General features: G+C 41.7%; 1 protein-coding gene across 1 annotated transcript; it reads left to right on the plus strand.

The window, feature by feature from the left end:
- The first annotated feature begins 293 nt into the window (after positions 1-293).
- On the plus strand, positions 294-2,310 carry LOC127310245 (BTB/POZ and MATH domain-containing protein 1-like). Its single transcript, XM_071822337.1, has 3 exons — positions 294-427; positions 742-1,017; positions 1,583-2,310. The coding sequence occupies exons 1-3, from the start codon at positions 352-354 to the stop codon at positions 2,308-2,310; spliced, it is 1,080 nt and encodes a 359-aa protein (XP_071678438.1). The 5' UTR covers positions 294-351.
- Positions 2,311-12,900: the final 10,590 nt, after the last annotated feature.

A 12,900-nucleotide genomic window follows, 5' to 3' on the forward strand; every position in this document is an offset into this window, starting at 1 on the left:
CACCCATGCGTGGGTGTACAAAAGTATTTCCAATTATCATGCCTACCAATTAATGATAAATAATTAATTTTTAGTAAGAAATTAATTTGCTAAGGAGAGGTCACCCCATTGTACATGCCCTTAGACGGTTATTTAAGGTGACGGAAAACAAGTTCTGATAGTATCGCGTATCCAAACAAGGCCTTTGTGTAGGCCCGATGACTACGGGCTCGTGGTTCATCGCTTTACTCGCTTCCTCCTACAGTCCTCCTCCCCCACAATTCGCTAAACCCTACCGAGGCGGCGGCGAGTTTACAGCTGAATCCGCCGCGGTAGGATTTACAGCTGAATATTTCCCGGAGCTAGTTCACCATGTCGGCCGTAGCCAGCAGCAAGCCGTCGCGGTCCGCCTCCGCTATTGTCGCGTCCACAGCGAGCGGGTACCACCTTCTTAAGACTACCCACAATGGGAGTATCATAGGTAGTATCATGCATTCCATGCATGCAAAATGCTGATGTGGCAGTGCAATTAAGGATGAGAGAGAGTGTACTAGTATCATAGGTAGATACCGTATCATAGCACATACTACTAGAAAAAATAATGTCAAGTAAATCTTGTACACATATTTGCATTGAGATTCTACAAAACTATTAATATATGGAGACTATGATACTAGTATATGATACCATGCATTGTGGAGATAGTAACATGTAGTAGTATCATACGCATGATACTTCTATATGATACTATGCATTGTGACTAGTCTAAGATCGATGGTTACTCCCGCACCAAGGGCGTCCCCACCGGTGATAAGATCAAGTCCCGCCCTTTCACCGTTGGAGGACATAAATGGCACATCCGTTACTATCCCAACAGCTTCAACTCAGAGCACGCCGACTACATATCTCTGTTCCTCGTTCTTGACGACACTGTCATCAAGGCGGTGAAGGCACAACACAAATTCCGCTTTGCCGACGAGGTGAAGGAGAATGACCAAGCTCCTTCATTGACATCAGTGCCAATAGACAACTACACTAGTCAAAATTTTTTTTTCGAAATGGGGAATGGAACCCCGGCTTCTGCATCGTGATGATGCACACGGCCTTTTATTGATAAAGTAGAGTTACAAAATATAAAATATCTTAGGCATCGCCTAGAATTGATACAAGAATCAACCAGCGAAAGACAAAAAGAAGAAACGGACTACACATCATTGTATCCGTCTATTGTGCCGCCAGCCAGCCTGGCACAAGATATCCTGAGCGACCATCTGGAGCCGTGTGCATCCAGTAGCCATAGCATCCCGCTGTCCCTCTGGTGACAGAAGAGCCCACAACTGGACCCAGTGTGACACCATATGGATAACCTGCAAAAAGTGAAATGAAAGTTTCTTGTTAAAAATTATATCATTCCTTGTCCTCCAGATAGACCAGCATAAGGCAGAAACCCCAATACGGATGAAAGCCTTTGATTGTCTATCAACTCCATTTAGCCAGTTACCAAACATATTGGTAATACTGGTTGGAGGTGGGAGAGCAAAAGTAAAATTAATCGTTCGCCAGAGAATTTTTGCTAAAGGACAAGTGATGAACAAATTAATAGACAACTACACTAGTCAAAATGGCTGGGGGACATCGATGTTTACCAAAAGGGCAGAGCTAGAGAAGTCAAATCATCTCAAGGATGACTCTTTCACCATCAGGTGCGATATTGTTGTCATTCAAGATTACCGTGAAGAGGATTTCACTCCTACAGTATTCGTTTCTGTGGCACCATCTGACCTGTGCCAGCACCTGGGCGACCTCCTCAAGACCGAGAAGGGCGCCGATGTGGTTTTCGAGGTTGGTGGTGAGACATTTGCAGCCCACCGGTGTGTGCTTGCTGCCCGATCGCCAGTCTTCAGTGCGGAGCTCTTTGACGGTATGAAGGAGGGCAACACCGCAGGTGTCGTGCGCATAGATGACATGGAGGCGCAGGTGTTCAAGGCATTGCTCTGTTTTGCGTACACCGACTCCTTACCAGCAGAGACAAAACCAGAAGAGGAAGATGTCATGTACCAGCATCTACTTGTTGCGGCCGATAGGTATAACATGGATAGGCTGAAGAGTATCTGCGAGGAAAAGCTGTGCAATTACATTGACGTAGGCACAGTGGCCACCATCCTGGCGCTAGCTGAGCAGCACCGTTGCGAAGGACTAAAGAAGGCGTGCTTGCATTTTCTTGACATCCCTGCAAACCTTAGGGCTTTGTTGGACAGTGATGACTTTGATCATCTGTGCAGGAGCTGCCCTTCTATTATGAAGCTGATTGCCATGTTGGCATTCAAATAGTTGTAAATGCTGCTTTAGCGATGATATTTCTTGTTTTAGCAATGGTGCTTAGCTCCCAGGTTCGTTTTCAGACTTATTGTCAGGTAGCAATCATGAGTTCTTAGTATATGACTACCATACTTATCTATCAGGAAGTACTTTGCTAGAAGGCAGATGTGTCCATTGAAGCCAAGGCATGGTCTTCTCTAGTTATTTTCTTTCTCTTAGAAATCTTATGAACCAGTAACACAAGGTACTTGGGCTTTGTCTCTTTCTTAAGGAGATGTGAAAGTAGATTAATCTCTGCTTTGAAGTTTCTTGCCTGCATTTCTATGACCTTGCGTGTTAAATCAAAACATACTTTGTTATAAGATAGCTTGACTTTAGTTGTTCATTTTATGTCGACAATTATCATGTTTGCCGGACCCCAAAAAATTATACTAGAAAAGAGAGGATCTTAAGACATTGTTACAAGTATCTGCATGAATTGTTGGACTTCTGTAACGACCCAGGATCGTAGATGTAGTTGAGAGACACGGTTTAGAGGTAGGCTCATTTGTTGTGCATACATCTCATACATGCTCATATTCATACATCACACTTGAATCTAAAATTAGAGGAACCCGACTGCATGAAAACAACAAATGCTCAACAATTGAACATGATCTGCTAAACAAAAGAAGGAAAATAACATTACAAGAGTGTAATTCTTGCTTTGTACAAGTAGTCTCGTTGAAGCTAAGCTGGATCGCGACTGTCGGGTCTGCGCACTCGAGGCCAGGAGGATTACATGATTTTAAATCTGAGTTTTTGTTTGAAAGGTTTTATTTGCAAATATTAAAGTTTCCTCTTGCACAATTTCTCTTATCTCACGAAGATAATCACAAGGGGAAAATAGCAACAAGTGGAAATTACATTATGCTATTCTGGAAAATGGTTTCTAGTAAAACATCTTTGTTTTAGAAAATATCCAACGGGCTACATGGATATGATCCCTAATTGGACAATGTAAAATATTTGTATTTTATACAAGAGAGGTAAATGGTAAAAATTATTTTTACTTATACCATTTGTCTAGTTACCTCTATTTGTCAAGATTGTATTTCTAATGAGCGAAATAGCAAAATGGTTGGATTGGCATCACCCATCGTGAGGCAAACTTGCTTTACACAGAAGTACCTAAGCAAAAATATTGACTGTGGTTCAAAACAACCGAGAGTCACAAGCAGGTGAGTCGCCTGATGCCATGCTACCAGCAGGAGCTGGCAAGCTCTAGGATCAAGCCTTGTTGCAGATGTGACGCACTGGTCCTTGTAAGAATCAGGGTTAGCATGAGCCGACTTTGGGAAGGAACAGATGTGACCAGTAGTGCTACTGTACCTCACCGTAGTAGTGTACCCCTCATCCATCGACCATCCCTATCGCCTCACCCTGAGAAACAAAGAACCGAACCTCAAAGCTGAGCCATGGCGGTGACCTAAGGGAGCCGTACACCAGGACGAGAAGGTTGGTTCAGTTGCAAGGGCAGAGGAGAGGAAGGCCAGGCAAAGGAGGAGTACACAGCCGGTGGTCAGACGTCCGGAACAGAGTAGTAAGAGCACCATGAGAGTTTAGGAAGCCAAATCACAACAAGTACTCATTTTAGACAGTCATTAGTACAGGTAACACTCGTGTTGGTGACACCATGTTTGGTTTCATGGTAGAAATCATTTGACTGCTTTTGTGTTGTTACATTCTTGGTTCAAGTTTTAGTATTCAAAGTTTGGTATCCTTATACAGGAGCAACTTCTACTGTACATATATGAATCATTCAGAGTCTTGTGTTTGACAGATAGAACTTGTTTCTGGTAGAAGTTCAGGTTTCAGTCAGTACCTGTGCATTTGAGTGGTGTTTTAGCAAGTTAAGAGCATCTCCAGTCGCGTTCCCCAAACCGTCCCCCAAACCGCGCCGGATTGAGAGTTTGGGGGACGTGTTTCGTTCGTGCCGCGTTTGGGGGACGTCGCTCCCCAGTCGCGTCCCCCAAACCAAATTTCGCAAATTTTAAACTTAAGCGAGATTCATCCAAACTTGCCATATATTACATAGATTCGAACGAAATTTGACTAAATTTAAACTAAACCTAATCTAGAACCACTTGCGGTGGCCGGAGGCGTCGTAGTACTGCTGGAAGTTGTACATCTCCTTGGTGACGACCTCCTGCTTGACGCGCTCCTCGACGGGCTCGTCGACGGGCTCGTCCTTCACCAAGCCGCTTGGTCCTGCCTCGCCGTCGTCGGTTAGGTCCACCAGCGGCTTGCCGGAGTCGCGGATGGACATGGCGATCGCCGCATCCAGGTCGCCCCTTCAGGCGTCCTTGTCGTTCATGGACGCCAAGAACGCCGCCCGCAGCCCTGGGCAGTCCTCGGGGTCGTCGCTGCTGGCGATGAGCCGCTGCTGCCGCTCGTACTCCGCCATCAGCGCCGCCTGTGACGCTTCCTCCGGCTCCTCCTTCACCTCCGGCTTCGGGATGAGGAGGGCGCCGCCGCGCCTCCCTTGCTGCCGTCAGCTACCGCTGCTGCTGCCGCCACGCCTCGTGTTGACGGGCGTTGATACGTCCAATTTGCATCACTATTTTATATCATAATTTGCTGTTATTCATTGATATATTTCATATTTGGACATAATACTTATGTTATTTCATCTATTTTGCATGTTTCATGATTATTGGAGGATCGAGCACCGGAGCCAGGATTCTGCTGGAAAAAGCACCGTCAGAATGCAATATTTCGGAAGATCAACAGTTGACGGAAATTATACCAAAAATCCTATTTTTCCAGATGACGAAGTGAGCCAGAAGGGGGAGCTGAGGGGACCCGAGGTGGGCCCACCCCATAGGCCGGCGCGGCCCAAGGGCTGGCCACGCCGCCCTGTGAGGAGGGGGGCCCACAGCCCCTCTCGCCTCCTTTTCTTCGCGAACTCCTTCGTCCCGAAGACCTAAGCTCCAGAGGGTACCTCACGAAGAGTTACAGCCGCCTCTGCGGGGCGGAGAACACCAGAGAGAAAAGAGCTCTCCGGCAGGCTGAGATCCGCCGGGGAAATTCCCTCCGGGAGGGGGAAATCGACGCCATCGTCACCGCCATCAAGTTGGACATCATCTCCATCACCATCATCATCATCTTCATCATCATCACCGCCGTCTCCACCGCTGCACATCGTCACCGCTGTAGCAATTTGGGTTTGATCTTGATTGTTTGATAGGGGAAACTCTCCCGGTATTGATTTCTACTTGTTATTGATGCTATTGAGTGAAACCGTTGAACCAAGGTTTATGTTCAGATTGTTATTCATCATCATATCACCTCTGATCATGTTCCATATGATGTCTCGTGAGTAGTTCGTTTAGTTCTTGAGGACATGGGTGAAGTCTAAATGTTAGTAGTGAAGTATGGTTGAGTAATATTCAATGTTATGATATTTAAGTTGTGGTGTTATTCTTCTAGTGGCGTCATGTGAACGTCGACTACACGATACTTCACCTTTATGGGCCTAGGGGAATGCATCTTGTACTCGTTTGCCAATTGCGGGGTTGCCGGAGTGACAGAAACCTAAGCCCCCGTTGGTATATCGATGCAGGAGGGATAGCAGGATCTCAGAGTTTAAGGTTGTGGTTAGATTTATCTTAATTACTTTCTTGTAGTTGTGGATGCTTGCAAGGGGTATAATCACAAGTATGTATTAGTCCTAGGAAGGGCGGCACATTAGCGTAGGTTCACCCACACAACACTTATCAAAACAATGAAGATTAATTAGCCGTATGTAGCGAAAGCACTAGACTAAAATCCCGTGTGTCCTCGAGAACGTTTGGTCATTATAAGTAAACAAACCGGCTTGTCCTTTGTGCTAAAAAGGATTGGGCCACTCGCTGCAATTGTTACTCTCGCACTTTACTTACTCGTACTTTATTCATCTGCTACATCAAAACCCCCTGAATACTTGTCTGTGAGCATTTACAGTGAATCCTTCATCGAAACTGCTTGTCAACACCTTCTGCTCCTCGTTGGGATCGACATTCTTACTTATCGAAGATACTACGATACACCCCCTATACTTGTGGGTCATCAAGACTATTTTCTGGCGCCGTTGCCGGGGAGTGAAGCGCTATTGGTAAGTGGAATTGGTAAGGGAAACTTCTACTGTTTGTGCTGATTTTATTTCTACCTGCTGCCATAATTCATTATGGAGAGATCTCCTTTTGAATGTTTATTTGGAAAATCTGCTACTACTGCAAAGGTAGTGGATGAGGCGCCAGGTAAGGAAGAGATACCATACAAAATACCTATGAAAATTATTGAACGCGTAGTGGGTAACCGTTATACAGGGGATGGAACTGTCCACCCTGGAGATCATTTACTGTTCTTGCATGAATTATGCGGTTTATTCAAGTGTGCAGGTATTGCTATGGATGAAGTGAGGAAGAAACTATTCTCTATATCGCTGTCTGGTAAAGCGGCGCATTGGTATAAATTACTGGATAATGGGGATTCTCTTGAATGGAATGATATTGTGCCCCGGTTTTATTCTAAGTTCTATCCTCCAAGTGAAATTCACAAGGATCGGAACCGCATATATAATTTTTGGCCTCATGATGGAGAGAGTATTGCCAGAGAGTGGGGGAGATTGAAGTCTTTAATGCTCAAATGCCCCATTCATGAGCTTCCTGGTAATGTTATTATTGATAATTTCTATGCAAGACTTTCTTTTGAAGACAAGACCTTGCTGGATACTTCTTGTTCTGGATCATTCACGCGCAACAAAGAAGAGTTTAAAAGGGACCTTCTCAATCGGATCCAGGAAAATACTGAAGGATGGGAGAACGACAAAGATAGAGAATCAGGTATAAATTATGATTATAAATGCATTGAAGCTTTTATGGATACTGATAAATTTCGTAATATGAGTGCTACTTATGGTCTTGATTCTCAAGTTGCTGCAAATCTTTATAAAGCTTTTGCCTCTCATTATGAATTGCCTAAGAAGAATTTTGATAAGTATCATGAACCGTATAAAGATAAAATTGATTCATCTATTAATAAATGCGTTGTAGTTGAAACTGTTGATCATGTTATTCCTGAAGCTTATATTGAAAAAACTCCTTTCCCTGCTAAAATGAAGGAGTACTCTGTTATAAATAGTGCGGGTCATAAAAGTGAAAAGAAACCTATAGAACCTGAAGAACAAATAAAAGTTGAACCTGCTGTTGCAATAGTTAAAGATCTTGTGACTGAAAATGTGGAGGATGGTCATATTATTTTCTGTGAAGATGCTTCCAATATTGTTTCACATCCTAATAAGTCCAAGCAAGCTAGTGTTCCTATGCTATCTGTTAGAATTGGTGATCATTGTTATTATGGTTTATGTGATATTGGTGCAAGTATTAGTGCTATTCCTTATGAGCTTTACACGGAGATTATGCACGAAATTGGTTCTTGTGAACTTGAAGATATTGATGTGGTTATTCGGCTGGCTAATAGAGAAACTATTTCTCCAATTGGTATTGTTCGAGATGTGGAAGTCCTATGCGGTAAGATTAAATATCCTGCTGACTTTTTGGTACTTGGTTCTGCTGCTAGTAAATATTGTCCTATCATTTTTGGTAGACCTTTTCTAAATACTTGTGGAGCTATTATAGATTGCAAGAAAGAGAAAATTTTGACTAAATTTGCTGGTGAATCTTATGAGTTTAACTTCTGTAAATTTACCAAAATTCCTTATAAAGCTGATTTGCCTAATAATGATTTTAAAGTTGAACAATGTGCATCTATTGTTCTTGCTCCTAATAATCCCTTGCAGCAACATTTGGAGAATAGCGAGAGTGAAGTTTTTAGGAAAGAAAGAGATGAGCTTGATGAAATTTTTCTTCGCCAACCTATTCTTAAGCATGATTTACCGGTGGAAGATCTGGGTACAACACCGCCACCAAAGGAAGATCCTGTCTTTGATTTAAAACCATTGCCTGATAATCTTAAATATGCTCATATTGATGATAAGAAAATATATCCTGTTATTATTAGTTCTAAGCTTTCAGAGTTTGAAGAAGAAAGGCTATTGGAAATACTGAAGAAACACCGAGGAGCTATTGGCTACACTCTTGATGACTTGAAGGGGATTTCTCCCTCTATTTGCCAACACGCCATTAATATGGAAGATGATGCGAAGCCTGTTGTTGAACCTCAGCGTCGTCTAATTCCTAAGATGAAGGATGTGGTAAGAAATGAGGTATTAAGACTTCTTGAAGCTGGTATTATATATCCTATTGCTGATAGTAGATGGGTTAGTCCTGTGCATTGTGTTCCTAAGAAAGGAGGAATGACTGTTGTGCCTAATGATAATGATGAGCTCATACCTCAAAGAGTAGTTGTAGGGTATAGAATGTGCATTGATTACCGAAAAGTTAATAAAGTTACTAAAAAAGATCATTACCCTTTGCCTTTTATTGATCAAATGGTAGAAAGGTTATCTAAAAATACTCATTTTTGTTTTCTTGATGGATATTCTGGGTTTTCACAAATTGCTGTTAAAACTAAGGATCAAGAGAAAACCACTTTCACTTGTCCTTATGGAACTTATGCTTATAGACGTATGCCTTTTGGTTTATGTAATGCTCCTGCTACTTTTCAAAGATGCATGTCTGCTATTTTTCATGGCTTTTAAGTAGAGTATTGTAGAGGTATTCATGGATGATTTTTCTGTCTATGGGAATTCTTTTGATAATTGCTTGCGGAACCTCGATAAAGTTTTGCAGAGATGTGAAGAAACTAACCTTGTTCTTAATTGGGAGAAATGCCACTTTATGGTTAATGAAGGAATTGTATTGGGACATAAAATTTCCGAGAGAGGTATTGAAGTTGATAGAGCTAAAGTTGAAGCAATTGAGAAGATGCCCTATCCTAGGGATGTTAAAGGTATTCGTAGTGTTCTTGGTCATGCTGGGTTTTATAGGAGGTTTATTAAAGATTTCTCCAAGATTTCAAAGCCTCTTACTAATCTTCTTCAAAAAGATGTACCTTTTGTTTTTGATGATGATTGTAAGGAAGCTTTTGAAACTCTAAAGAAAGCCTTAACAACTGCTCCTATAGTTGAACCTCCTGATTGGAACTTACCATTTGAAATTATGTGTGATGCTAGTGATTTTGCTGTAGGCGCTGTTCTTGGACAGCGAGTAAACAAAAAACTGAATGTTATTCATTATGCTAGTAAAACCCTTGATGCTGCTCAAAGAAATTATGCTACTACTGAAAAAGAATTGTTAGCTGTAGTCTTTGCTTGTGATAAGTTTAGATCTTATATTGTTGATTCAAAAGTTACTATTCATACTGATCATGCTGCAATTAGATACCTTATGCAAAAGAAAGATGCTAAGCCAAGGCTTATTAGATGGGTACTTCTTTTGCAAGAATTTGATTTACATATTGTAGATAGGAAAGGTGCTGATAATCCTGTTGCTGATAATTTGTCTAGATTGGAAAATATTGCTTATGATCCTGTTCCTGTTAATGATAGTTTTCCAAATGAACAATTGGCTGTAATAAAGGTGAGCTCGCGAGACAGTCCTTGGTATGCTGATTATGCTAACTTTATTGTTTCCAAGTACTTGCCTCCAACCTTTTCAGCTCAGCAAAGGAGGAAATTCTTTTATGACTTGAGGCATTATTTCTGGGATGACCCACACTTATATAAAGAAGGAGTGGATGGTATTCTGCGAAGATGTGTTCCCGAATATGAACAACAGGAGATATTGAGTAAATGTCATGGTAGTGCTTATGGAGGACATCACGCCGGAGATAGAACCGCGCAAAAGGTTCTACAATCAGGTTTTTATTGGCCAACTCTCTTCAAAGATGCAAGGAAGTTTATCTTATCTTGTGATGAATGTCAAAGGGTTGGTAATATCTCCAGACGCAATGAAATGCCTATGCATTATACTCTTGTTATTGAACCGTTCGATTGTTGGGGATTTGACTTCATGGGACCTTTTCCCTCTTCAGAAGGTAACACTCATATACTTGTTGCTGTTGATTATGTTACTAAATGGGTGGAAGCCATACCTACAAAAAGTGCTGATGGTGAGACCTCTTTAAGAATGCTTTTAGATATTATTTTTCCTAGATTTGGAGTTCCTAGATATATTATGACTGATGGAGGTTCTCATTTTATTCATGGTGGTTTTAGAAAAACTCTTGCTAAATATGGTATTAATCATAGAATTGCTTCCGCTTATCATCCTCAAACTAGTGGGCAAGTAGAATTATCAAATAGAGAGATTAAATCTATCTTAGAAAAGACTGTTAATAAAACTAGAAAGAATTGAGCTAGTAAATTGAAGGATGCACTATGGGCTTATAGAACTGCTTATAAAAATCCCATGGGAATGTCACCTTATAAAATGGTTTATGGAAAAGCTTGTCATTTACCTTTAGAACTAGAGCACAAAGCTTATTGGGCAGTTAGAGAATTAAATAAAGATCCTAAACTTGCCGGTAATAAAAGGTTGTTGCAATTGAGTTCTTTAGATGAATGGAGAAGTGAAGCTTATGAAAATGCTAAACTCTTTAAAGAGAAAGTTAAAAAATGGCATGATAGAAGGATTATCAAAAGAGAATTTAACATTGGGGATAAAGTCCTATTGTATCGGTCTCGTCTCAGATTCTTTGCAGGGAAATTACTCTCGAAATGGGAAGGACCATATGTTGTTGAGGAGGTGTATCGTTCAGGAGCAATTAAAATTAGCTCTCTCCAAGGCAATGCTACACAAGTGGTGAATGGACAAATACTCAAGCATTATATCTCAGGTGATTCTTACAATGTAGATGTTGATATTATTCGAGTGGAAACACCGGAGGCCTTCATCAAAGGACAAACTGACAGTCCGCCAGAACTCGACTTTGAATAGGTAACAGTACTGGTAATGAAAAGTTCGCGATTTACTTTCCGAACAATGTTTTTGCTGTTTTTGGAAAATATGAAAAATTACGAGATCGAAACGGAGTAGAGGAGACGCACGAGGGCGTGCCCTCATAGGCCGGCGCGAGCCCCAGCCAGGCCGCGCCGCCCTATGAGCTGGCCGCCTCGTCGCCTCTTTCCGACTCTGGTTCGACCTGGTACTTTCCTTTTGTCGTGAAATTTTTTGCTATATAATCCCCCGGACCCCTGGAGGTCCGTATATCGTTTTCTCGACGTGTTTTGTTTCGAGCTGTTTCTGCCAGGATCTGTTTTCAGTCTAGAAGCACCATGGTCTCCAAGAACAAGGGCAAGGAGCTTTCGGATGAAGATATTCAAGATCCCGAGTGGAAAGAGGTGGACAAGAGCGTCAAGGAAGAGGATGAAGAAGAGGTGGAGGAAGACTCGCGCGCACACCCGCGTGCTACCATTGCAAGCGTCAAGGTGGTGGACAACCCTTTTAGTGCAAACAAGAGCGCAAGAATTCGCACCGGAGGAAGGGTTCCACGTCATTACCTAGCTCAGAAGACATCTTCTTCAGGCACTCACCATCCCTTCCGCAATCTAATTTTCAATAGTCAAATTGAAAGGGTTCCCAGGGCAGCATTGCCTAGCAATTGGGATATAGATCGTTCTAACACTGCAGGAAGGATGAAGCCTGAGGGTGAAGAGTGGGGAAATAACTCCAAGAGTTGGGACTCGCCGTCGGACATACTTCTTAACTGCGTCGAGCACAATTCAGAGATGATTCGCAACCTCACGTACAAGATTGATGAGCTTCAGGAGCTTGTTGAGAAGCTTGTCAGGAATTCATCACCACCATCGCCAAAGGAGTAATTCATCATCGGTATTGGCATCCCCTTGGTTTGTTCCAAGCTTGGGGGAGTGCCGCGGTATCACATCATCACTATATTTTACTTTTTACTGTCAAGTAGTGTCATATCATGAGTAGGGAAGTTATCATATAAGATGGGTTGCAGTTTGGAAGTATCTCTCCTTTAGTGGGCTGTCTATGTATCCCTTGGTGTGAGTTATCGTTATGGAATATTAATGAGAAGTCTTATCATTTACATATTGCACATCTTATTTTAGTTTGCAATCTCTATTATATGATTGATCTTGATTTTAGTACTGGTATCACTTTGGGAGCATTGAATAAATCTATTTGGTTTTGGCAAACTTAGCATTGGTCAATAGCAACAGCACTTCGAGGTTTAATTATAAAAGAGGAATACATGTAGTTGTTTCATTGTCTTTCTTTCTTGTTAGCTCATAGCTTATTATTCTGAAGTTAAAATTGTTTGTGCTTACAAGGAAGATGCATGATTATTTCTATCACATGTATATTTGTTTGTTTCCTTCAACTCTTATGCTTGCTAATTAACCTTGCTAGCCAAAGACCTGTACTGAGAGGGAATACTTCTCGTGCATCCAAACCTTAACCCAAACCTATGTCATTTGTGTCCACCATAACTACCTACTACATGGTATTTCCTGCCATTCCAAGTAAATACTTCGTGTGCTACCTTTAAATAATTCAAAATTTACTATCTCTTATTTGTGTCAATGTTTTATAGCTCATGAGGAAGTATGTGGTGTTTTATCTTTCAATCTTGTTGGGCAACTTTCACCAA

Source organism: Lolium perenne, chromosome 6, assembly GCF_019359855.2.
Source record: "Lolium perenne isolate Kyuss_39 chromosome 6, Kyuss_2.0, whole genome shotgun sequence".
In the NCBI taxonomy this organism is placed as follows: Eukaryota; Viridiplantae; Streptophyta; class Magnoliopsida; order Poales; family Poaceae; genus Lolium; species Lolium perenne.

What these genes read in the sequence shown, in the direction of transcription:
- LOC127310245 (XM_071822337.1), top strand. Translation starts at nt 352, where the DNA reads ATGTCGGCCGTAGCCAGCAGCAAGCCGTCGCGGTCCGCCTCCGCTATT. An exon ending in CACAGCGAGCGGGTACCACC is followed by an intron (nt 428 to 741) that starts TTCTTAAGACTA and finishes TGCATTGTGACT; the next exon opens with AGTCTAAGATCGATGGTTAC. An exon ending in GCCAATAGACAACTACACTA is followed by an intron (nt 1,018 to 1,582) that starts GTCAAAATTTTT and finishes ACAAATTAATAG; the next exon opens with ACAACTACACTAGTCAAAAT.